This window comes from Phocoena phocoena, chromosome 9, assembly GCF_963924675.1.
Source record: "Phocoena phocoena chromosome 9, mPhoPho1.1, whole genome shotgun sequence".
Classification (NCBI taxonomy): Eukaryota; Metazoa; Chordata; class Mammalia; order Artiodactyla; family Phocoenidae; genus Phocoena; species Phocoena phocoena.
This window is the reverse complement of record NC_089227.1, coordinates 84,224,514-84,247,587: the sequence shown is the minus strand read 5'-3', so window position 1 is coordinate 84,247,587 and position 23,074 is coordinate 84,224,514. Positions and strand designations below refer to the sequence as shown.

Sequence of the window (23,074 nt, the reverse complement as noted above, 5' to 3'; positions counted from 1 at the left end):
ATTAAAGGACATATGAAAATGAAAGAATGAAAGTATATAGTTCAAAGCTGTTCACTCACAGATCTACCGTGCAGTCATAAAGACTGCTAATATCCAGCTTCTGGCGTGACACTGCGAAGGTGGACTGGTATAGAAGTCAGAGGACATAGCTATCACATCTCTAAGTTCTTAGTCAAGTTTCTGGTGGGCCTGGGGTTGCTGTTGGCAGATGAGAAGAAGAGCTGGATGCAGAGTGGGGAAGGGACATGGAGTAGGGAAGAAGAAGAGTGAGGACAAACTAAAGCTGCCAGCACCTCTGCATCTGCCTCTCATTACCTTCGACCACCCTGACTTTCAAGCATAATGTGTGCTTCACTTCTGTCTTCCCAATGTGGCACATATTTCCTTTTTGCCCAGCTCTGACTCAGAATCCTCAGAGAAGGGGAATGTGGGATCTGTATTTCCCAGGTTTCTGTTAACATAAATTGGCCAAATTGTGCAGTTCTTTTGGTATATATTGCATATCATCACAGGCCACATTTTGTGCCTGACCCCGAGGATTTTATAGGATTTGAGTCTGTTTATGTGTCTAGATAGTGAGCAGTTTGGGGATTAGGTCCTCAGGAACATCGGTGTCCCATGTAAGGCAACTATCTCAGGGAAAGTCAGTGCACGTTCTTCAGGCAAATGGAGCCTAATTTCCTCAGACAGGGTATGAAGGACTGCTTCTGCTTGCCCAGGAGGCTTGGAGGAATTTAGAGGTTCAAGGTACTTCACTTCATCAGAATCTGCCCTTATGTCCCCATTCCAATTTTCAGGGCCCCTCTCCTTGCCAATCATGGTCCTAACTTTAACATAAAATGGCTCACAAGGGGGTAAATTGAATTTGCATTGTAATTCAGTCACCTGCAGGATATACTTTTCAGAAATCTCAGCCCTGTGTCCACATGGCATGAGGCTTTTTATTAAGGCATTATGGACATTTTCTAGTCCCTGACATAGACCTTAAGCTGTGAATTCAAAACTCCGAGCTTAGCATTTTCTTTTACCTAGTTTGCCAGTGTACTTAGAAGGAACTAGCCCATTATACAACTCATTTTTACAAAAATGTTCTATGGCAGCAACTAGTTGATTACCCAAACCTTTGTCTTCTATAGTCCTTGATTATACTTGTCTGCAGGTGATGATTTAAGTATTTTGCCACGGCATGCCACGGATGACTAGTGTCCCCTTTACCACTGGAGACAGGGTCATTAATTCCTTTTATCAAGTCAGAAAAGCAATTTCAGATTCCTATCCTTAAGGCCCTATTTCCCTTTAGTCACTTCCTGTACCAAAATTTGGGGTTCAATCAGGGAAGCAGAATTGCTGTGTTCATTATTGAATTATTTATTAGAGGAATTAAACTAGAAAACGAGGCATTTCAAGCTGCTGGAGAGTGGGGTCACGGAGAGGGACTATCATAAAAGTTGTGGAAGTCTGCTTCACGTGTCTTGTGGTAGGCCAGAGGCTGTCACTGCTCACAGGGCTGGCAGTTGGGAAGAAGAGCTGGACATGGAGCAGGGAAGAGGATGCAGAGCAGGGAAGAAATAGCGTGAGGACAAACTCGAAGCTTCTAGCACAGAGGTTGTATTAAGAGAAGAAGACATGAAGTAGTTTTCTAGGAAATGGATTGGGGAAATGTAGGATTGTTGGACAGGACGCATGGCCCCTTCAAGTTAGTGGTCATGAATTAAAGTATTCCCAGGTAGCATGGTGAATGTTTTTCTCCAGCTACAGGCTTCAGGTTAAGGCATGGAACAGTTAAAGATGGAATTTAATCAAGATTGGGGTTTTGCCATGTTAGTAAGCAGAGGGAGGAACAAAGAAATTGAGTGATTGAAATATTGACTGTGGAGTCTCTGCTTGGTTAGGAGGCAAGTAAGAACGGGGGCTGATTGGGACAGTAAAGAGTTGATGGAATCAATGGCTTGTAGGTCATGATGGAGTGAAAGAGTTGAGTCAGAAGTGGTGGTTGGAGAGTGAATGCTTGGAAATGAAATACAAAAGGGGTACTGTTATTGAGTAATGACCAGGATATTTTTTTTTTTTTTTGTAGTGACTGAGGTTTAGTAACCATGTACAGCATGATGTGATTTGTTTTGATGGTCCCTTAGGCAGAGTATGGAATTGAGGATATGATTTTTTGTGGGGGTTTTGCCAGTGGCATGTGGAACTCCTTCCTTTCCCAGCCTTCCTTTACCAGAGGGTAATAATTATTTTGAGATTGGTATCCTCCTATGTTTATATATTATATCTGTTTGTATCCATAATATATACTTAGTATTTTTGTGTTTTAAAATATAATCTGAATGATGTCATCTTGATATTATTTTGCAATTTAAAAAATTAATGTTTTTGAGATCTGCCCACTTGCTACAAGTACTTTTACTTTATTTTACTGCTGTATGGAATCCCAGTGTGTGAATATACAGTATTCTTATTTATTTATCCATTCTCCCATTGGTAGATCTATAAGTTGCTTCTACTTTTTCGCTATTACAAATGACATTACACATAATGTTTATGTACATGTCTTCTTGTGCACATAGAGAATTTTTCTGGGGTAGATACCTCTAAGTGGAATTTCTAGGTAATGCTATTTATACGATCTTGCCAAATTGATCTTAAAGGGTTGTACTAATTTACACTGATTTGCTTCATCCTTACGTGCTCCAAATAATAATTTCTATTATCTGATCTAAATATTTGCCATTCACAAGAAGGTGCTATGGCATCTCTTTGTGGTTTTAATTTGCATTGCCATATCACTGCCGAAATTGAAACTCTTTTCATATAGTTAATGGCCATTTTACTTTCCTCCTCTGTGAATTGTCTGTTTATATTCTTTGCTTATTTATATTCCATCTATTGATTTATAGGTTTAAAACTTTATTTTAGCCTTTAAAAAAATCTTTGTTTTTTTACTTTTAAAAATCAGCTTAAATATACAATAAAATTCACCAATTAATTGTACAGTTGTGTTTTGACCAGTGTATAGAGTCATGGAACAATTACCACAGTCATGATACAGAAACTTCATCACCCCAGAATGTGCCCCTATATTTCTTAGTTGTCTGTCTCCTCCCTCAACCCCTAGCACCTGGCAATCACTGATTTACTTCCTGACAACATAGTTTTGCATTTTCTAGAATTTCATTTAGATTTAATCATATAGTATATAGTCATTTATGACTTTTATGTCTTGTTTCTTTCCCTTAGCTTTTGAGATTGATCCAAGTTTTTGTATGTATCAGTAGTTTGTTCATTTTTATTGCTGAGTAGTATTCCACTGTATGGAGGTAGTCTTTATTTATCCGTTCACAAGTTAATGGATATTTGGGTTGTTTCCAGTTTACAGATATTATAAACAAAGCTGCTAAAAATATTCAAGTACAAGTCTTTGTGTGGACCTATGTTTTCATTTTCTTTGGTTAGTATCTAGAAGTGGCATTCTTGGGTTTGCATTTCCTGAATGATGAATGTATTAAGCATGTATTAAGCAAATATATGCTTATCTGCCATACGTTTATCTTCTTTGGTGAAGTGTCTGTTGAAATCTTTTACCTTTTTTTTTTTTTTAAAAAAAATCAGGTTGTTTATCTTCTGCTTATTGAGTTGTAGGTGTTCTTTTTATTTTCTGAATACAAGACCATCATCAGATAGGTGTTTTGTAAATATTTTCTCCTTCCCAGATCCCAGTCTGTGGCTTGCCTTTTCATTCACTCACCACTGCATTCTTTTTCTTTTTTTTTTAAGTATAATATACAAATGGTAAAATTCACCCTTTTTAGGGTATAGTTTTATGAGTTTTGACAAATGCATACAGTAGTATTATCATCACTGCAGTCAAGATTTAGAACATTTCCACCACTCCAAAAAGTTCCCTACTATATGATCTATTCCTCGCATCCTCAGGCCCAGGAAACCAGTAATCTCTTTTCTTTCCTTATAGTTTTGCCTTTCCAGGAAGTCATAAGAATGATATCATACTATATGAAGCCTTTTGAGTCTTCTTTTCAGGCACTTAGCATAATTCATTTGAGATTTGTCCGTGTTATTTTTTGTGTCAGTTTACTCCTTTTTATTTCATTGTAGTAATTTGTTGTATGGATGTACCTCAGTTTACTTGTTCATTAGCTGAAGAGCATTTGGTTTGTTACCATTTTTTGGTGGTTATGAATAATGTTGCTATAAACATTCATGTATAAGTTTTTAAATGTAAGTTTTTATTTCTCTTGGGTAAATACCTAGGAGTGGAATTGCTGGGTCATATGATAGGTGTGTATATGTTTAACTTTGTAAGAAACTGCCAACCCATTTTCCAAAGTGACAGTACCATTCCCCCCATTACTGTATGAAGCTTCTAGTAGCTCTGCATTCTAGCCAGCACTTGGTATTATATGTTTTTTGTTTGTTTGTTTGTTTTTTAATTTTAGTCATTCTAATACGTATGTAGTAGTATCTCTTTGTAGTTTTAATTTGCATTTTCCTAATGACTAATTATCTCAAAATCTTTTTATGTGCTTTTGTTGCCTTCTATATATCTTCCATGATGAAGGATCTGTTTATATCTTTTGCCCAATTTTAATAATTTGGTTGTATATTTCCTTATTATTGAGTTTTGAAGGTCTCAATGTATTGTGGATAGAAGTTGTTTATCAGACGTTTCCCAAATGTTTTCTCCTAGTCTGTGTCTTGTTTTTTCACTTTCTTAGTCTTTAACAGAGCAGAAGTTTTAAGTTTTGATGAAGTCCAGTTTATCATGGTTTTTTTTTCCTGTTATGGATTGTGTTTTTGATGTGTATTATAGAAATCTTTGCCTAACCCAAGGTCACAGAGATTTTCTCCTATGCTTTTTCCCTAGGCATTTTGTAGTTTTTGTGTCTTAAATTGCTTTATGATCATTTTGAGTTAATTTTTCTACATGATATAAAGTGAGGGTTGAATTTCTTTTCATCTCCTTCCTCTTCCTCCACCACTCCCTCCTTTTCCTCCTCCTTTCTTTTCTCATCAAATTCTACTGGAATAATTGCATACCAATATGGAGGGAGGAGGAGGAGGAAGAAATAATGATGATTGCGTTACAATGGCACATTGGAACATTATATTTTTTTTCATTGATATATATATCTATTCTTATTCCAGTATCACACTGTCTTGATTACTGTCGCTTTATAGTAAGTTTTAAATCAGGTCATGCATGTTTTCCTATTTTATTATTTTTTTCTTTTTCAAAGTTGTTTTGGCTCTTCTAAGTTCTTTGCATTCCTCTATGCATTTTAGAATCAACCTGTCCATTTCTATTAAAAAGGCCTGCTGGAATGTTGATGGTGATTGCATTGACTCTAAAGATCAATATGTTCAACTATACTTCAAGAAAATAAAAAAAAAAATGATCAATTTGAGGAGAATTGACATTATAACATTATTGAGTTTTCTACTCCATAGACATGGTATATATTTCCCTTTATTCAGGTCTCTAATTTCTGTCAGCAGTATTGTAGCTTTCAGCATACAAGTCTTATACATACTTTGTGAACTTTATCCCTGAAGCAGTTAACATTTTTTATACTATTGCATTTGTATTGTTTGTAGGTAGTCTATAGAGATTAAATTGATTTTTGTATATTGACCTGTTTCGTGTGATCTTGTTAAATTTATTTATTACTTCTAAGAGTATTTTGGGAGATTCCTTAGGATTTACTTTTTTCAGTCTGTATGCTTTTTTTTTTTTTTTTTTTTTCCGGTATGCGGGCCTCTCACTGTTGTGGCCTCTCCCGTTGTGGAGCACAGGCTCCGGACGCGCAGGCTCAGCAACCATGGCTCACGGGCCCAGCTGCTCCGTGGCATGTGGGATCCTCCTGGACCAGGGCATGAACCTATGTCCCCTGCAGCGGCAGGTGGACTCTCAACCACTGTGCCACCAGGGAAGTCCTGTATGCTTTTTATTTATCTTACCTTTTTGTCTTCTTGCACTATTGTATAGTGTGAATAGAAGTGATGGTAGAGGACATCCTTGCTTTGTTCCTGATCTTAGAGGAAGGGTATTTAATCTTTCACCATTAAATGTGATGCTGGCTCCAAGTTTTTCATAAGTGACCTTTATCAGGTTGAGGAATTTCCTTTCTGTTCCTAGTTTGCTGGGAGACTTTTTTTTTTTCCATAAATGGGTATTGAATTTGGTCAAATGTCTTTTCTATATCCATTGAATTATTGTGGTTTTCCTTTTTTAGTATATTAATATGGTGAGATGCATTTATTTTCCTGGAAAATTTAAAATCTTTGTTTTCTGTTTGTTAAAATTTGTTATGGATTTTGAGTCTGGTCATGAAATATATTTATGTATAGTTTTTTCTTTGGTATTGTATTTGGGTATTGTTGGCTTCGTAAAATGAATTGAGAAGTGGTTCTTCCTCTTCTGCTCTCTGGAAGAGTTTTTCTACAATCATCATTAATTTTTCCTAAAATGTTTGATGGAGTTCACTATTGAAACTATCTTCATTGTAGGAAGGTTTTTGATAATTAACTACTTTAAAAGGAAATAGATATGCTGCTATTCAGACTATTTGTCTTTTTTTTTTTTTTTTTTTTTTTGCGGTACGCGGGCCTCTTGCTGTTGTGGCCTCTCCCGTTGCGGAGCACAGGCTCAGCGGCCATGGCTCACGGGCCTAGCTGCTCCACGGCATGTGGGATCTTCCCAGACAGACCGGGGCACAAACCCGTGTCCCCTGCATCGGCAGGCAGACTCTCAACCACTGCGCCACCAGGGAAGCCCTATCTTGCTGTTTTAATTTGCCTTTCCCTGATGACATATAATGAGGAGCATCTTCTCATATACTTATTTGCCTTCTGTTTTTCTTCTTAAGTGAGGTGTCTGTTAAGGTCTTTGGCCCATTTTAAAATTAGGTTGTTTTTCTTATTTTTGACTTTTAAGAGGTTTTTCTGTTTTTTGGGGGTTTTGTTGGAGTGTATTTTGGATAACAGTCCTTTCTCAGTTATGTATTCTGTAAATATTTTTCCCAGTCTGTGTTATCTTCTCATCCTCTTGACATTGTCTTTTGCAGAGCAGAAGTTTTTAATTGTAATAAAGGCTGACTTATCAATTATTTCTTTCATGGATGATGCCTTTGGTGTTGTATCTAAAAAGTCATCACCATACTCAACATCATCTAGGTTTTCTTCTAGGAATTTTATAGTTTTGCATTTTACAGTTAGGTCTGTGGTCGATTTTGAGTTAATTTTTGTGAAGAGTGTAAGGTCTGTGTCTAGATTCATCTTTTTGGCATGCAGATATCCAGTTGTTCTGGCACCATTTGTTGAGGAGACTATCTTTACTCCATTGTATTGCCTTTGCTCCTTTGTCAAAGATCAGTTTACTATATTTATGTGGGTATATTTCTGGGTTGTCTTTTCTGTTCCATTGATAAATTTGTCCATTCTTACGCCAATACCATTCTGTCTTGTTAGTGTTTACTGCTTTCTTTTTGTTTTTACTCTTCATTCCTTACTGTATTTCTGAGTTATTATCTAGAATAATTTTCCCTGTGCCTGAAGAATATACCTTCTAGAATCCATCTTTTGTAGACTTTAGATACTTTATCCTATGCAAGACCCTGGGCTTATACTTCTGTGGCTATGAGTTGTGTGTTTTTCCATTTTTGGCACCTGTGAATTTCCCTTCATTTTCCCTTGGCTATGTATTAAAATTTTTTTGTTCCTGTTTTATTCAGCATTTCTGTGTATTTGTTTAGGCAGTATAGTTGTTAAAAACACATCTTTGTCAACACTACATTGTCACTCTTTAATTTTAGCCAATTGGTGGGTGTGAGGTGGTATATGAAATGTGGTTTTAATTTGTATTTCCCCAGTGACTAACAGTGTTGAGCCTCCATCTTTTGTGCTTTAGCTAAATTTTTTTGGATTTCCAGTTTTATTCTGCTTCATGGTAGATTTTTGCTTGGGGGGGGGAGTGTAAATTTTCTTCTGCTCTGAAGTTTTGATTGTCCTTTTTTTTGCTTTCTTCTCATAGTAGCTTCATATGGATGTGATATGCCTCATTATCTGCCCCCATGCTGCCTTTCTCATTCTGGGATGATTTTTTTCTGTGTTTAATCACCATGAGAATCCTCACTTTGTTCTGCCTGTTCCTTAATGGGCTCAGTAGTCTCCAACAGATCCTTTGTACAGCTTGGACTCTGGAGCTGGGTCTGATGTATTTGAGTTTCACTACTTATAAGAAATTTGAAGTTACTTGGTAGAGAATGAGGCTAGACAGGCTAGAGGAACCAAGGCTTTGAGCATTGAGTATGAGTGTTTATGAATAAAATCAGAGATCCAGGTGAGGAGAAAGGGTGGGCGAAAGTTTATTTAACACTTCTTTTGGATCCAGATATCCATCTAGAAATCTTGATAATAGAAAATAGTAGTTGTACAACCACAAATACCTTAAGAAAAAATATGCTGAACTGAGGAAAACACAGAGTCTGCATGTCTCTCTGTATATATTTTTAAAGAATTTAAAAAATACACTTTCTAGGACAAGCCTTTAGCACTTTGAAAAACCTGTCTTTGGACTCACATTGTCACAGTCACAGTTTGGGTCCTTCTGTATAAAGATCCATGTAATTAACTGAATTTTTGAATTTTCATCTAGGTGTCTTCTACTGTTAGTGCATCAATTACTTGTGTTTAGGAAATACTAGAATTTTGAATATTTTCTCATCCAGGCCTTTTTTTTTTTTTTTGCGGTACACGGGCCTCTCACTGTTGTGGCCTCTCCCGTTGCGGAGCACAGGCTCCGGACACGCAGGCTCAGCGGCCATGGCTCACAGGCCTAGCCGCTCTGTGGCATGTGGGATCTTCCTGGACTGGGGCACGAACCCATGTCCCCTGCATCGGCAGGCAGACTCTCAACCTCTGCGCCACCAGGGAAGCCCGAGAATCTTTTTTTTTTTTTTTTTAAAGTATTTACTTATTCATTTGGTTGCGCTGGGTCTTACTTGCAGCACATGGGCTCCTTAGTTGTGGCATGCAAACTCTTAGTTGTGGCATGCAAACTCTTAGTTGTGGCATGCATGTGGGATCCAGTTCCCGGACCAGGGATCAAACCTGGGCCCCCTGCGTTGGGAGCACAGAGTCTTATCCCCTGCGCCACCAGGGAAGTCCCCCGAGAATCTTTTTAAGAATAGCTTTCTAAATATATTTACTTGGGGTCCTCACTTCAAACAGTTTAAAAAACCATTTCCTTATGAATAACCTTTTGCCTTTTATAAATAATTTTTCAGCAAACATTGAGAAGAATGTGCTATCTTACTATCAAAGAAATGGCTACCATCTCTGAGGATGTCATAATTGTGACAAGCAGGTATGTGAATAGTTAAAACCTACGATGTGATACTTACATATTTAGTGGAGTATTTGTTGTTCTCTTTCTGTTAATTTTACTTTTTGACTGTAAGAAAGCCAGTAGGAATTGAAAAGAACATAATGTCTTAAAGCATTCTTTTCTAAAATGTGGTTGTCATGTGAAAACCATCTCTGTTTAATAAAGCAGAGAAAGAAGTCACAAAGGATAATACTAATAGATTTGATTACATTTTAAAATGTCATAAAAATATATAAGCAAAACTAAAAAGTAAATGATACATTGAAATAAAATATTTATTTATTAAAAAAATGTTATTTTATATTAGAGTATAGTTGATTTATGAAAAAAATATAACAAGTACATCAAAAGGCTAACATCTATAATGTATAAAGAACTCTTATACTTCAAAAAAACTCCAAATGATACTTCATAAAATAATCAATATAAAGGATCTAAATATCTTTAGTCATTCTCACTAGTAACCAAAAAATGTAATTAAAAATTCAAGAATGAGTTACAATATTTTTTTGTTTTGTTTTTTGTGCTTTTTAAATTCAATTTATTTAAACTAAAAAAAAAACAAACCCCAAAACAGCTCCCCCATTTCTCCCACTCCCCCAGTCCCTGCCTCTGGGAAACCACTAATCTGATCTCTGTATCTATGAGCCTGGTTTTATGTATTTATTTAGATTCCACATATAAAAGAGATCATATGGTACTTGTCTCTCTCCGACTTATTTCACTTAGCATAATGCTCTCAAGGTCCGTACATGTTGTCACAAATGTCAAGATTTCATGGTTTTTTAATGGCCGAATAATATTCCAATGCATATATGTACCCCAATTTCTTTATCCATTCATCTGTTGATGGACACTTAGGTTGTTTCCATATCTTGGCTAATGTAAGTAATGCTGCAGTGAACATGGGAGTGCATATATCTTTTTGAATTAATGTTTTCTTCAGATAAATACCCAGAAATGGAATTGCTGGATCACATGGTAGTTCTACTTCAATATTTTGAGGAACCTCCATACTGTTTTCCATAGTGGCTGTACCAATTTACATTCCCACCAACAGTGCAGAGAGTTCCCTTTTCTTCATGTCCTAAACAACACTTGCTGCTTCTATCTTTTTGATAGTAGCCATTCTAACAGGTGTGAGGTGATAGCTCATTGTGATTTTGATTTACATTTTCCTGATGATTAATGATGTAGAGCATCTTCTCATGTACTTGTTGGCCATCTGTATGTCTTCTTTGGAAAAATGTCTGTTCACATCTGCCCATTTTCAATCAGATTGTTTTTTTTTTGCTATTGAGTTTATGAGTTCTTTATAAATTTTGAAAAATTATAATATTTTGCCAGTCAAATTGGCAAAAAAGAAAAAAGGCAGTCAATACTTGTAAGGGATATTGATATTCTTGTATACAGGAGGTAGAATAATAAATTGATTCAGTTTTTTTAGAAAGCAGCGTGGCAGCATTTGTTGAATGTTTGAAAGGGTTTATCCCTTTGATCCAGTAATTCCACATCTATGGAATTATCCGCAGAAAACAATCAGAGATAGCACAGAAATATTTATATACAATGATGCTTATTGCAACACTGTTTACACTAGCAAAAAGGAAAAAACAACTTGAATGTCTGACATTGTTAAAAATGATCTAATTAATCATGTTTTAGTCATATTATGAAATATTTTAATTTTTTGAATATATTTTTGAGACATCTTTAATGATATGGAAAAGTCTTCTTTTAAAGTGCTAAATGAAAGTTGGATTCAAGTCTGTGTATTCCCTGTAGTCTCTTTTAAAAATATTCTAAGTATGTATATAAAAATATATGATTGGATATACACTGATATATTACCAGTAAGTTATCTCTGGGTGTTTGGAATTGTGGCTATTTATTTTCTTTAAACTTTTGATAATTTCCAAATGTCCTAGAATGAGTATGTATAATTCAGAGTCCTAAGATATATAACAAATGTTATTTAGAAACTAGTTATTAACAGTTATTAATATATAGTTGTAGTTAATAGTTACTAATTATAAGTCATTCAAGTGAATCTGGTATTTGTACAAGAAAATAAGTTTTGGAGGAGGGTACTTACGTTTAACCAGCAGTTGTGTTGAATGTAGTTTCATAATATTAGTAAAGCTTTCAGCTGAAAATAACACAAAGCCAGAATTAAATAGTAACAAACAAAATAAGCACAGAGTAGCTGGTGTTGGTTCAGTAGTTCAATAGTGTCAGGGCTGGTGTCTCTTAAATTCTTTGGGACATCCTCACATTATTGCAAAATAAGATGCCTGAATTACTGGCAGTGCACCATTCAGGGTGGGAGGGGTACCGAGAAGGGGGCCAGAGAGAGCCAGTGCTGTCTGCCCCTTTTATCAGGTATGCAAAAGCTTTTCCCAAGGCAATTTTTAGATTTTATTTGGCACAACTGCGTTATGACTAACGTTAGGAGGTCAGGAAAGTGAGTATATAGCTTTTATAGCCCAAGGGGCAGGCTTGGGAGAAGGGAGGGGATTAAAAATGGGTATCGGATTAGTCAGCTAACAGTGTGTGGCACAAATACAAAACAAAAAAATCTTCACTTAGATTGCTAGATTCACTAAATATTGGAAAAATTAAAAATAGATTAATCAACTGTTGATTGAGGGTGTTTCGTTCCTTTGTTTAGCTGTTAATATTTCCATCTGAGTCCTGTTAGGCCGCTTTGAATCATGGTTTGCTTCTCCTTCGTTTTAAGTAATTAGTAGATGTAGTAGGCAGAATAATGCCCCCTCCACCCCCAAGATATCCCTGTCCTAATTCCTAGAACCTGTGAATATGTTACATTACATGGCAAAGGGGAATTAAAGTTGCTAATCAGCAGATAGGAGAGTATCCTGGATTATCCAGGTGGGCCCAATATAAGGATAAGGGTCCTTAAAAGTAGAAGAGGGAGGCAGAAGAAAAGGGTCAGTAAAGAGATGCGATGATGGAAGCCGGTTCAGAGGGATGCACTGTTGTTGCTGGATTTGGAGATGGTGGAAGGGAGCCATAAGCCAAGGAATATGGGTGATGTCTGGAAGCTGGAAAAGGCAAGGAAATGGATTTACTCCTACAGCCTCCAGAAAGGAATGCCTTGCTGCTGACACCTTGATTTTAGCCCAGTGAGACCTGTGTTGGACCTCACCTTACAGAACTGTAAGGTAAATAAATGAATGTTGTCTTAAGCCTCTAAGTCTGTGGTAATTTGTTACAGCAGCAATAGAAAACTAACAGATTTTTGCAGTATTTAAGTGTATCAAATCAATACATTGTATACCGTACAGTTACACAATGTTATATGTCACTTATATCTCAAAACTAGAAAAAAATCCTAATAGAGACTTTGGTACCTGGAAGTGGGGTGCTGCTGTAACAAATACCTAAAAATGTGGAAGTGGCTTTTTAATTGGGCAGTGAGCAGGTGCTGGAAGAGTTTTGGGGAACATGATAGAAAAAGCCTACACTGCCTTGAACAAACTGGTAGAAATATGGGCGTTAATGACTCTGCTAGACTTGGAAGTGAGGAGCAGGATAGAGAAAACATTTATCATACAGCATTGTGAACAGACTTCATAGAAATATGGACGTTAAAGGTGTTGCTGGTGAGGGCTCAGAAGAAAATGAGGAAGGTATTAGAAACTGGAGGGAAGGGGATCCTTGTTATATTGTGGCAGAAAGCTTAGTGGCATTGTATCCTGCAGATAGGTGGAAAGCAGGGCTTGTAAGCAATGAATTTGGATATTTAACTGACATTTCCAAGCAGAATGTTGAGGTGTGGCTTGGTTTCTTTTTGCCACTTGTAGTAAAATTTGAGAGTAGGGTAATAAATTGAGGAGAGACCTGTTAAACATGAACCAGGAGATCTTGATAAATACCAAATCCTTATGTTGTACACCTGAAACTAATATAATGTTTTATGTCAATTACATCTCAAAAACAAAAATAAACCAGGAGTTGTTGATTTTGGAAATTGTCAGCCTACCAAAATGGCAAAGGATGCTAAAATCAAGAGATGTGTGTTGGGAAAGCCTTCTCTAGAGAAAAAATCAGAGTTACTCTACAGCCTTTTCCTGAAACCTCAGAAAGATTTAAAGGTCAGTGCATTCACTCACACAAAACACTGAGAGATGAAGGGTGTGACTCATAGATTCCCTCAGCATCTAAGCAGAAGCCAAAAATAGAGATGGGATTATCTAGGCAAGATCTGTGGAGGAGCCTCTTGTCTAGTGGAGTCTCTGTACGTATATGGTAGTCCCACAAGGCTCTTGAGAATCTTATACCAGCAGAAACACTGCCAGCTTGGACTGAAAGGAACAGAGAGGTGAAGTGAAAGAAGGCTATCAGAGCCCCAAAATTCTACAGGCAGGAGACAGGCTGATAAGACTCCTCAGCTTTAAACACAAGCTGCCCTTTATAAAAAGGAAGGATGGCTCAGAGGGCGGAGGCCCATAATGTAGAGCTGAGAACCATAGTGAATTCTGCCACGACTTGAAACCTCTTGCAGTTTGCCTGGCTGGATTTCAGAATTGCTTGGGAACAGTAACTCTTTTTTTATCCTTCCATTTTTTCTTTTTGAACTGGAACGTCTGTATGTGTTATCCTATGGCAGTCCCATCTTTGTTTTTCAGAGCAGGGAACTTGTTTTTTAGTTTCACATGTCCATGCATGGAGAGGAATTTTGCCTCAGGATAAATTATACCCAATCTCACCCATCCCTGATTTAGATGATTTTTGATGATAAGATTGGGACTTTTGAGTTGGGTGAGATTTTGGAGTTTTTTTGTGTTTTTTTTTTTTTTTTGACTGCACCGCATGGCACGTGGGATCTTAGCTCCCCAACCAGGGATTGAACCTGTGTCCCCTGCATTGGAAGATGGAGTCTTAACCACTGGACTGCCAGGGAAGTCCTGAGATTTTGGACTTTGAGTTGATGCTATAATGTGTTGATTTGGGGGGGATCTTGGGATAGGGTGAATATTATTTTGCGTATGAGATGGATGCAGCCCTGCTGACACGATGATTTTAGCCCAGTGAGACCTAAGTTGGAATTCTAGCCCATAGAACTAACTGTAAGATAATAAATACATTTTTGTTGTTTTAAGCCACTAATTGTGGTCATTTGTTTTAGCAGGAATAGAAAACTAATATATTAGATGACCATTCTACATGCATAGACAATTGTGTTAGCTTGGTAAGAAATCATGGATATTGAGAAAACCTAAAGGCAGACACTTCACAAAAGAGTATATACAGATAGCCAATAAGCACATGGAAGTGTTCTCAATATTATTAGTCATCAAGGAAATAAAGATTGAAACCTCAGGGAGATACCTTTTCATACTCACTAAAATGGTTAAAATAGAAAAGCCTGACAGCACCCAAATCAACAAGCCTGCTCCAATACCAAGTATGGAACTTGGTGTATGGAACAGTTGAAGCTCTCCTACATTGTAGGTGGGAATGTAGAATGAATGATACAACCACCACAGAAAACGTTTGTCAGTTTCTTATAAAGTTAAATATATACCTACCCTGTGGCCAGTAATTCCACTGCTAAGTATTTACCCAAGAAAATGAAAATCTTTGGCCACAGAAAAGCCTGTATAAGAATTTCATAGCAGCTTTGTGGTAGCCCTAAACCAGAAACAACCCCAAAGTTCATCAGCAGGAAAATGGTTAAACCAACCGTGTTATATTAATACAGTGGATCACTACTCAGCAATAAAAAGGAACAAATTGCTGTTTCAAGCAACAACACAGATACATTCCTAAAATAATATGCTGGAGCAAAAGAAAACAGACACAAAAGAATACATGCTGGATGATTCTATCTATATAAACTCTAAGACCAGTCGAAACTCAGTTGTGACAGAAACCGGAAGTCTGGTAGGTTGGAGGAGACTGACTGGAAGTGGTCATGAGGGAACTTTCTGAGGTGATGGAAGTGTTCAGTATTTTATTTTGGGTAAAGGTTATATGAGTGATCACAATTGCCATCTAACTGAACACTTAAGCTGGCATTTTTATTGTATATAAATTACAACTCAGTTAAAAAAAGAAAAACATGAAGAGATTTAGTTAGTGGCTTAAGGATGGTCAAGTATATTGACAATCTGGTTATACTGTTCTACCCCTGTCTGATGAGACTCACCAGTGAAAAGCTGCATCTGAAGATTGCTTAGAATTCTGGAAATGAGTCCTGAGGAATGACCCATCACTCACATGGGGAGTAGCATGGGGGAATGGGTTTCAGTATGTGATTAGTTACATCCCTAGTCTCAGAAAATCAAAAGAACGTTCATAGGCCATGGTTTAGGAAGAAATAAAGGGGCTGTAGAAACGGCTGTCTGGCAGGCAGTTTTGATATCAATTGTGGGAATAATGTGAGGATTTGGGCAGGGGGAGGATAATACTTAGCTTCCTGAGGGAACTAAGAAGCTAAGACCATCCATAGACTTGGTAAGAAACATGCAAGCCCGAAACAACTTTTCTATTTGAATGGTGCTGCTGTCCCTGACGTTATGTCTGCCAGGACTTGGTGTAGAGCAAGAAAGGAAATGAGATACTATTCTAATCTGACTTAGCCACCACTGTAGTGAAACTTCTCTCTCAAAGATTTCCAGTAATCTCTTAATTGCAAGATCCCAAAGCTGATTTTTCAGTCTGTATTTTAATTGACCTCTCTCTTCGTTTTAATATGGTTAAACGCTCCCTGAAGTTCTACCGTCTTTGGCTTTCACAACCATAGTCCTGAATTTCCTCCCATCTCTGATTATTCCATTTTATTCTTCCACAGAAGTGGCTGTTTTATTCTGCCTGTCACCCTAAATATGGGCATTCCCTGGGGTTCACATCAATGCTTTTGCCATTTCCCAAAGTCATCATGCTATTTGATACTCTGTATCACTGTACATGTTTCTCCCTGTGCCTGCATTTATCCTATTTCCTTTTCCACAAAGCTCAAACATCATTTTACGTATTGACTTTCCTGTTCTTGACAGGTTAGTCATTGTCTCTTCTGCTGTTCTTATAACATTTTGTTTTAACCTCTATTCTAGTGTTTAGTACATTGTGCTGTGATGATTTGTTTACCTGTTTTTCTACCCTCTGTACTGTTAGTTCCTTGAGAGCAAAAATTATATCATATATGACTTTGTAACATTCTTAGAAAAGTGCCTTGCATGTATTAGACCCACAGTAAAAGTTTGTTTCATGAATTAAGCACAGGATAATCCATTTTCTCACTTCAGTTAAGGGGGCTGAAATCATAAGGATTATTTGTCTTTCTCAAGACAGCAGTCACGCATATGAAGAAGTGGAGAAATATGGGTGTATTAGTTGGCTTTCTCCAGACAACAGAACTAATAGGCTATATATAGATATATAGAAAGAGATTTGTTATGAAGGATTGGCTCACGCAGTTATGGAGGCTAAGCCTCATAATCTGCTCTGTGTAAACTGGAGGCCCAGCAAAGCCAGTGGTATAGTTCCAGACCAGACCTGAAGTCCTGGGAACCAGGAGTCCTAATTTCCCAGGGCAGGAGAAGATGGATGTCCCAGCCCAAGCAGAGAGCAAATACTCCCTTCCTCTGCCTTTTTATTCTATTCAGGCTCCTAACTGATTGCGTGATGCCCATTCCTATTGGTGAGGGTGATCTTCTTTATTCAGCTTATTGATTCAAATGCCAGTCTTCTGGAAGCGCACTCATAGACACACCCAGAAATAATGTTTGACCAGTTATCTGGGCATCCCTTAACTCGGTGAAGTTGACACAGAAAATTAACCATCACTGTGGGTTTAATGGGAGTTGAGAAACCTTTCTGTGTCCTGCCTCTTTCCTGCCCAGTCGACAAGCAGACTGCCCTGATTTATTTGGATTCATACTTAATTCTCTTTTAAAATGAAATTGTGGAAAAATTTTGAGAGAAAATCATGAAAATGATGCCAAGTCATAAAACTCCTTTCTCCAAAGCCTAATGAAATGAACACCAGTGAGTAAAAGGGAAAGTCAGGGGACTTTAGATTCTAGCCAAGATGGAGTAAGGGGCAGGCCGTGTCTCCCAATGATCACAACAAAAACCTGTGGACAAAAGTACAGAAAGTGACTACCCGAGGCCTTTGAAAATGGAATAATAACAGTGAATTTGAGGAGAGAAAACAGTAATTAATGAATAACCAGTGTGGTAACAGTGAGTTTCATGTTTATTTTTCCTCTTTATACCCCACGTTTGACCCAAGAGCAGGCTAATGGGAGAACTGTACAGTGGGAGGAGTCAACAAAGGCAGAAGCCCATCTCTCTAGCCTGAGCACAAGTCAAAGAAAAGACCCCTGTAAGCTGGAGAGCATGGGGGAGAATCCTTGTTTGTTATTGTTTTTTTTTGTTTACTTTCTGGTCCTGCCTTGAGGCCAGCCCTAGTTGTGGAACACACTACTATGACGTGACAGCAGTATTTCAGACACGTGAAACCCTGAGATAAGACCTGTCTCTGAGAAAATGGGCCCCTGGCGTGTGAAGAGTGGGGGGAAATCCACATTACAGTTGACCCTTGCAACAGGAGTTTTGAGCTGTGCAGGTCCACTTACACATGGATCCTGAGGAACCACGTATAGGGAGAGCTGAATATAAGTTATATTCAGATTTTCGACTGTGTGGAGGGTTGGCACCCCTAACCCCTGCATTGTTCACGGGTCAACTGTATTCTTTTTTTCCTTCCTTCTTTTATCTCTTTTTCTTGAGGGCTCGCTTCCAAAGAATTGTGCAGTAGCATAGGGAGCTAAAACTCTGAGAGAATCTCATATTTCTAGTGAGAAGAACTGGGAAAAGGAGTCCTTGAGAGCCAGAGAGTGTGGGAGAAATGACATGCACAGAAGGCCACACAGAACTTGCGATCTGAAACTGCCTTGAGTGCTTGGTAAAACGAAAGTCAGCATTCCTCAGAGGCTTTTAACAGGACTCAGAGTCTCATGACATAGTATTCAGAATCTCCAGATACAATCCAAAATGGGTCAACCAGGAAAGTCTGACCAGTTCTCAAGGGAAAAGATAATCAATAGATGCCAACCTGGTTATTATCTAGATGTTGGGATTGTTAAAGACTTGAAAGCAGCTGATACAACCGTGCTCCATAAAGGTGAACACTCTTGAAATGAATAGAAGAGTAGAAATTCTCAGCAGAGAACTATATATATAGAAAAGAACCAACTGAAAATTTTAGAAATTACAAAGTACAACATGCAAAATAAAAAATTCATTGGCTGGGCTCAATAGTAGGAAAGAGATGTCAGAGGAAAGCGTCAGTGAACTTGAAAGTAATTCAGTAGAAATAATTCCAATTAAGAATAAAGAGAAAAAAGATGGAAAACAAAAATACACAGCCCCACTGACCCATGGGACTGTATCAAAGGGTCTTACGTTCATGTCATTGGAGTCCCTGAAGAAGAGGAGAGAGGGATTGGTGCAGAAAATTTTTGAAGAAATTATAGCTGAAAACTTCCAAATTTGGGGAAAGACATAACTTTACAGATTCAAGAAGCTCAGTGAAGCATATGCAAGATAAACTCAAAGGAATCCACACCCAGATCATAAGGAAACTGCTGAAAACCAAAGATAAAGTATAACCCTTGAAAGCAGTTTGAGAAAAATAACTCATTACATATAAGGAAACTCCAGTTTAAAATACTGTGGGAGGACTTCCCTGGTGGCGCAGTGGATAAGACTCCACGCTCCCAATGCAGGGGGCCTGGGTTTGATCCCTGGTCGGGGAACTAGCTCCCACACGCATGCTGCAGCTTAGAGTTTGCATGCCACAACTAAGGAGCCTGTGTGCTGCAACTAAAGAGCTGGCTAGCTGCAACTAAGGAGCCCACCTGCTGCAACTAAGGAGCCCACGTGCTGCAACTAAGGAGCCTGCGAGCCTCAACTGAAGGAGCCCTGGAGCCGCAACGAAGGAGCCCACATGCTGCAACTAAGGAATCCACCTGCCACAACTAAGACCTGGTGCAACCAAATAAATAAATAAATATTTTGAAAAAATACTGTGGATTTCTCATCAGAAAACACATTTCGGAAGATGGTGGAACACCGTCGTTTAAGTGCTGAAGCAAAAGGAAATGACAACCCAGTATTCTGTATCCACAAAAAATATCTTTCAGGAGTGAAAAATAAAGACTTCCTCAGATGAAGGTAAATCAAGAGTATTTGTCACCAGCAGACCTACTCTGAAGGAAATATTAAATGAAGTGTTTTAGGCTGAAGGGAAATGATACTACATCTTTGTAGTACTGAAAGAAAACAAAAAGCACAATTGTTAGCCCAGAATTCTGTGTCCAGCAAAAATAGCTTTCAAAAACAGTTGGCATAAAAGCAATTTCAGACATGAAAAAGCTTAAAGATTTAATCTGTAGCCTTTTTTTTTCTTCTAAGGTCTATGGACCTAAATATAAAACCTAAAGCTACAAAACCTCTGAAAGAAAACATATGGAAAAATCCTTGTGACCTTGAATTAAGCAAAGATTTTTGAGATACAACGTCAAAAGCTTGATCCATAAAGAAAACAAAAAGACAAACCACAGAGTGGAAGAAAATACTTATAAATTATATATAATAAAGGACTAGTATCTAGGGCATATAAAGAGCTTTCAAAATTTAATAATGAGAAAACAATACAATAAAACGTGTAAAATCTGAATAGACACCACTAAAGAAGACATATACATGGCAAATAAAGCAAATGAAAAGATGTTCAACCTTCTTAGTCATTAGGGAAATTCAGTTTAAAACCACAATGAGATACCACTATACATCTTTCAATCGACTAAAAATTAAATAGACTGACTTTAGCAAATATTACTAAGGATGAGGAGGAATTGGATCTCCGGTAGGAATGTAAAGTGGTGAAATCATGTTAGAAAACATTTTTGCAGTTTCTTAAAAAGTTAAACATGAACCTACCATAAGATCCAGTTCGTTCACTTCTAGATATTAACCCAGGTGAAATGAAGCAAAAGTTAAATGGAGGCTTTTGGGGTATAGAGATTTGGAAAGAGCATTATGTCCAATGTTTCCATGAAAAGGGGGCTGAACAAATAGCAAGTTCAGTAATTTATCTGAATCCTTTAGAGTGCTGACACATATCTCAGAGTAACCAACTGGCTCAAAACCTAAAGAGAGATCAGAGCTTACAGCTTACCAGAGCTTGGACTGGGTTTGGTTTCTTGTTGCTCTTGTAACGCTCAGTGCTCCCCAAACTTGGCTTCAAATTCCTCTAGTAATACCCTATGTTTAGGTTGAGGGCTGGTGAGACAGAGTTTTTTTTTTTTTCAATGATTGCCCTCAGCTTTTGGTATTTTCTTCCCCCAGCCCCTCAGAGAGGGTTGTTCTCTTGCAGGTTACTTACTTATCCCTCAGTGCAGTGGGCTGGTAGGGGTGGGAGGCTGTTCTTTGTTCTAATTAAGGCTGCCTTAGGCAGGCACCCTGTTCCTGGATCTTAGGGTTGTGGCCTTCACTTCTGCGCCCCCCCCCCCCAAAAAAAAAGAATAGCCAGGAAATAACTGAAAAAGGGAAAACCGTGAGGAAGGACTAGCTCTACCAGTCAGTGAAATACTAAGGCCTGTACAGTTACAACAGTGTGGTACTGACACGTGAATAGACAAAGAGACCAGTGGAGTAAAATTGTGTGATGACTGTGTAAAGTGTCAGCTCGGCCGTGCTGATTTACATTTTTCAGAATTCTCTGATACAAATGGAAAGTACAGAATTAGACCCAAGGACACATGCAAACTTAGTATATGACAAAGGTGGCATCTCTAATCACTGGGGTAAGCATGTACTTTTTTTTTTTTCTTTCTTTTGCGGTATGCGGGCCTCTCACCACTGCGGCCCCTCCCGCCGCGGAGCACAGGCTCCGGACACACAGGCCCAGCGGCCACGGCCCACGGGCCCAGCCGCTCCGCGGCATGTGGGACCCTCCCGGACCAGGGCACGAACCCACGTCTCCCGCATCGGCAGGTGGACTCCCAACCACTGTGCCACCAGGGAAGCCCCAGCGTGTACTTTTTAATACATGTTTCTGGGACAACTGAGTACTCAGCCACTTAGAAAAAGATAAAATTAGATATGTGTTTCACATCATATACATGAGTAAACTCTAAAAAGATGAGTATAAATTTTAAAAAATGAAACCATGCAAGTACTAGAAGAAAACAGTATATTCTTCTTTAACCTTGGTGTAGGGAAAAGTTTCGTAATTATGACTAAAATCCAAAGGCAATAGAAAGGATTGATAAATTTGACTACATAATTTTTTTAAATTGCATGACCCAAACACCATAAAATATAGATAGAATAAACCAGGGGTTTGCAGTAGGGCCAAGTTGTGGTATAAACAGTTATTCTTAATTTATTGTCATGGTATCCTACATGACATTGCCATTCATTTTATGGCAAAAGCGGAGTGATGGTGGGCTCGTGACTGGGCGGGAGATGAGTAGTTTTATTATATTGTGCTTCACCTAGGAGCAGACAGCCTGATGCTATGATAAGATGGCCTATTGAATGCTCAGCTGAGGTAGTAGGTTGGAGGAAGGACTCTGTGAGGTTGGGGAATTCTCCTTCAAGATGCCATATATCCATTGAATCGATTGCCAGTGTATGGTACTGTCACCAAGAAATAGAATAGGCAGGTCCAGAAATCAAGAGGTGGAAGTAGGACTGGCTCCTCTAACCCTCACTCCCAGTGACTCACTTGTAGAATTTATGCTTCCCATTCTCACCGCGAATGTGGATTAGAGGTCCCGGTTCCCAGGGGACAATGTTTTCAAGGGGTGAAAAGGGGGAAGCATTTAACCCATTGACTCCTGGTTCCCGTGGGTTGTGGATTGTCTCCAGCACAGAAACATCCCACACTTCTGGATTCTACATGTCTGAGTAACAGGTTGGCAACCTAAGGCATCCCACACTGCAGAGTCAGAGCAACCGTGGGGCAGGAAGTGAGCCAGTTTGCACACTTGAAATGATGACTCCTATTGGGTCACTTTGTGTTCTTCATGCTAGTAGACTAGCAGGTAATGAAAGGAGCTGCTATACTTGTAGAGGTAACTGACCTTGATCCCTATCAGGATCTAGGGTTGTTTCTATATAAAGGTGACAGGACTGTATCTAGAATTCAAGGTATTCACTTGAGTATATTTTTGTGCGTTCACGCATGGGAAAATGTTGACTAGGGACTAGGGAACAACCAATGGTCCAACCAGGGTAAATCCAACAAAGGCTCAGATCCCTTGGGATAAAGGTTTGAGTCACCTACCAGACACATCACCAAGATGAGATGAAGTGCTGGCCAAGAGTGAGGGAAATAAAGAATGGGTGGTTATAGGAAGGAGATGATGATTATCAATTATGGCTTTGAAATGTGTTGTAGCAGTGTGGGTTGTACCATGTTCTACTCATCTTCCAGTCTCTTGTAGAAATAGTGGATGGTTACCAGCTTGAAGACTCAGTGATAGATTAGATTCAATGGAAGACATATTCAAATGTGAGGGGTGCAAAAGGTGGGCTGTATTGGGTGCCACTTTTGAGCAACCTCCCGTTTCCTCAGCCTCATCTTTTGTTCCAGCTGTGGCTGTGGTCAACATTGCCATGTAG

The 23,074-nt window shown here is 38.4% G+C and overlaps 1 protein-coding gene across 1 annotated transcript in view; it reads left to right on the top strand.

The window, feature by feature from the left end:
- COPG2 (COPI coat complex subunit gamma 2) overlaps positions 1-23,074 on the top strand; it is a 129,366-nt gene that overhangs the window by 5,575 nt on the left and 100,717 nt on the right. Inside the window, exon 5 of the mRNA XM_065884270.1 lies at positions 9,306-9,385. Coding sequence (XP_065740342.1) covers positions 9,306-9,385 — 80 coding nt within the window. The remainder of the gene's footprint in view (positions 1-9,305; positions 9,386-23,074) is intronic.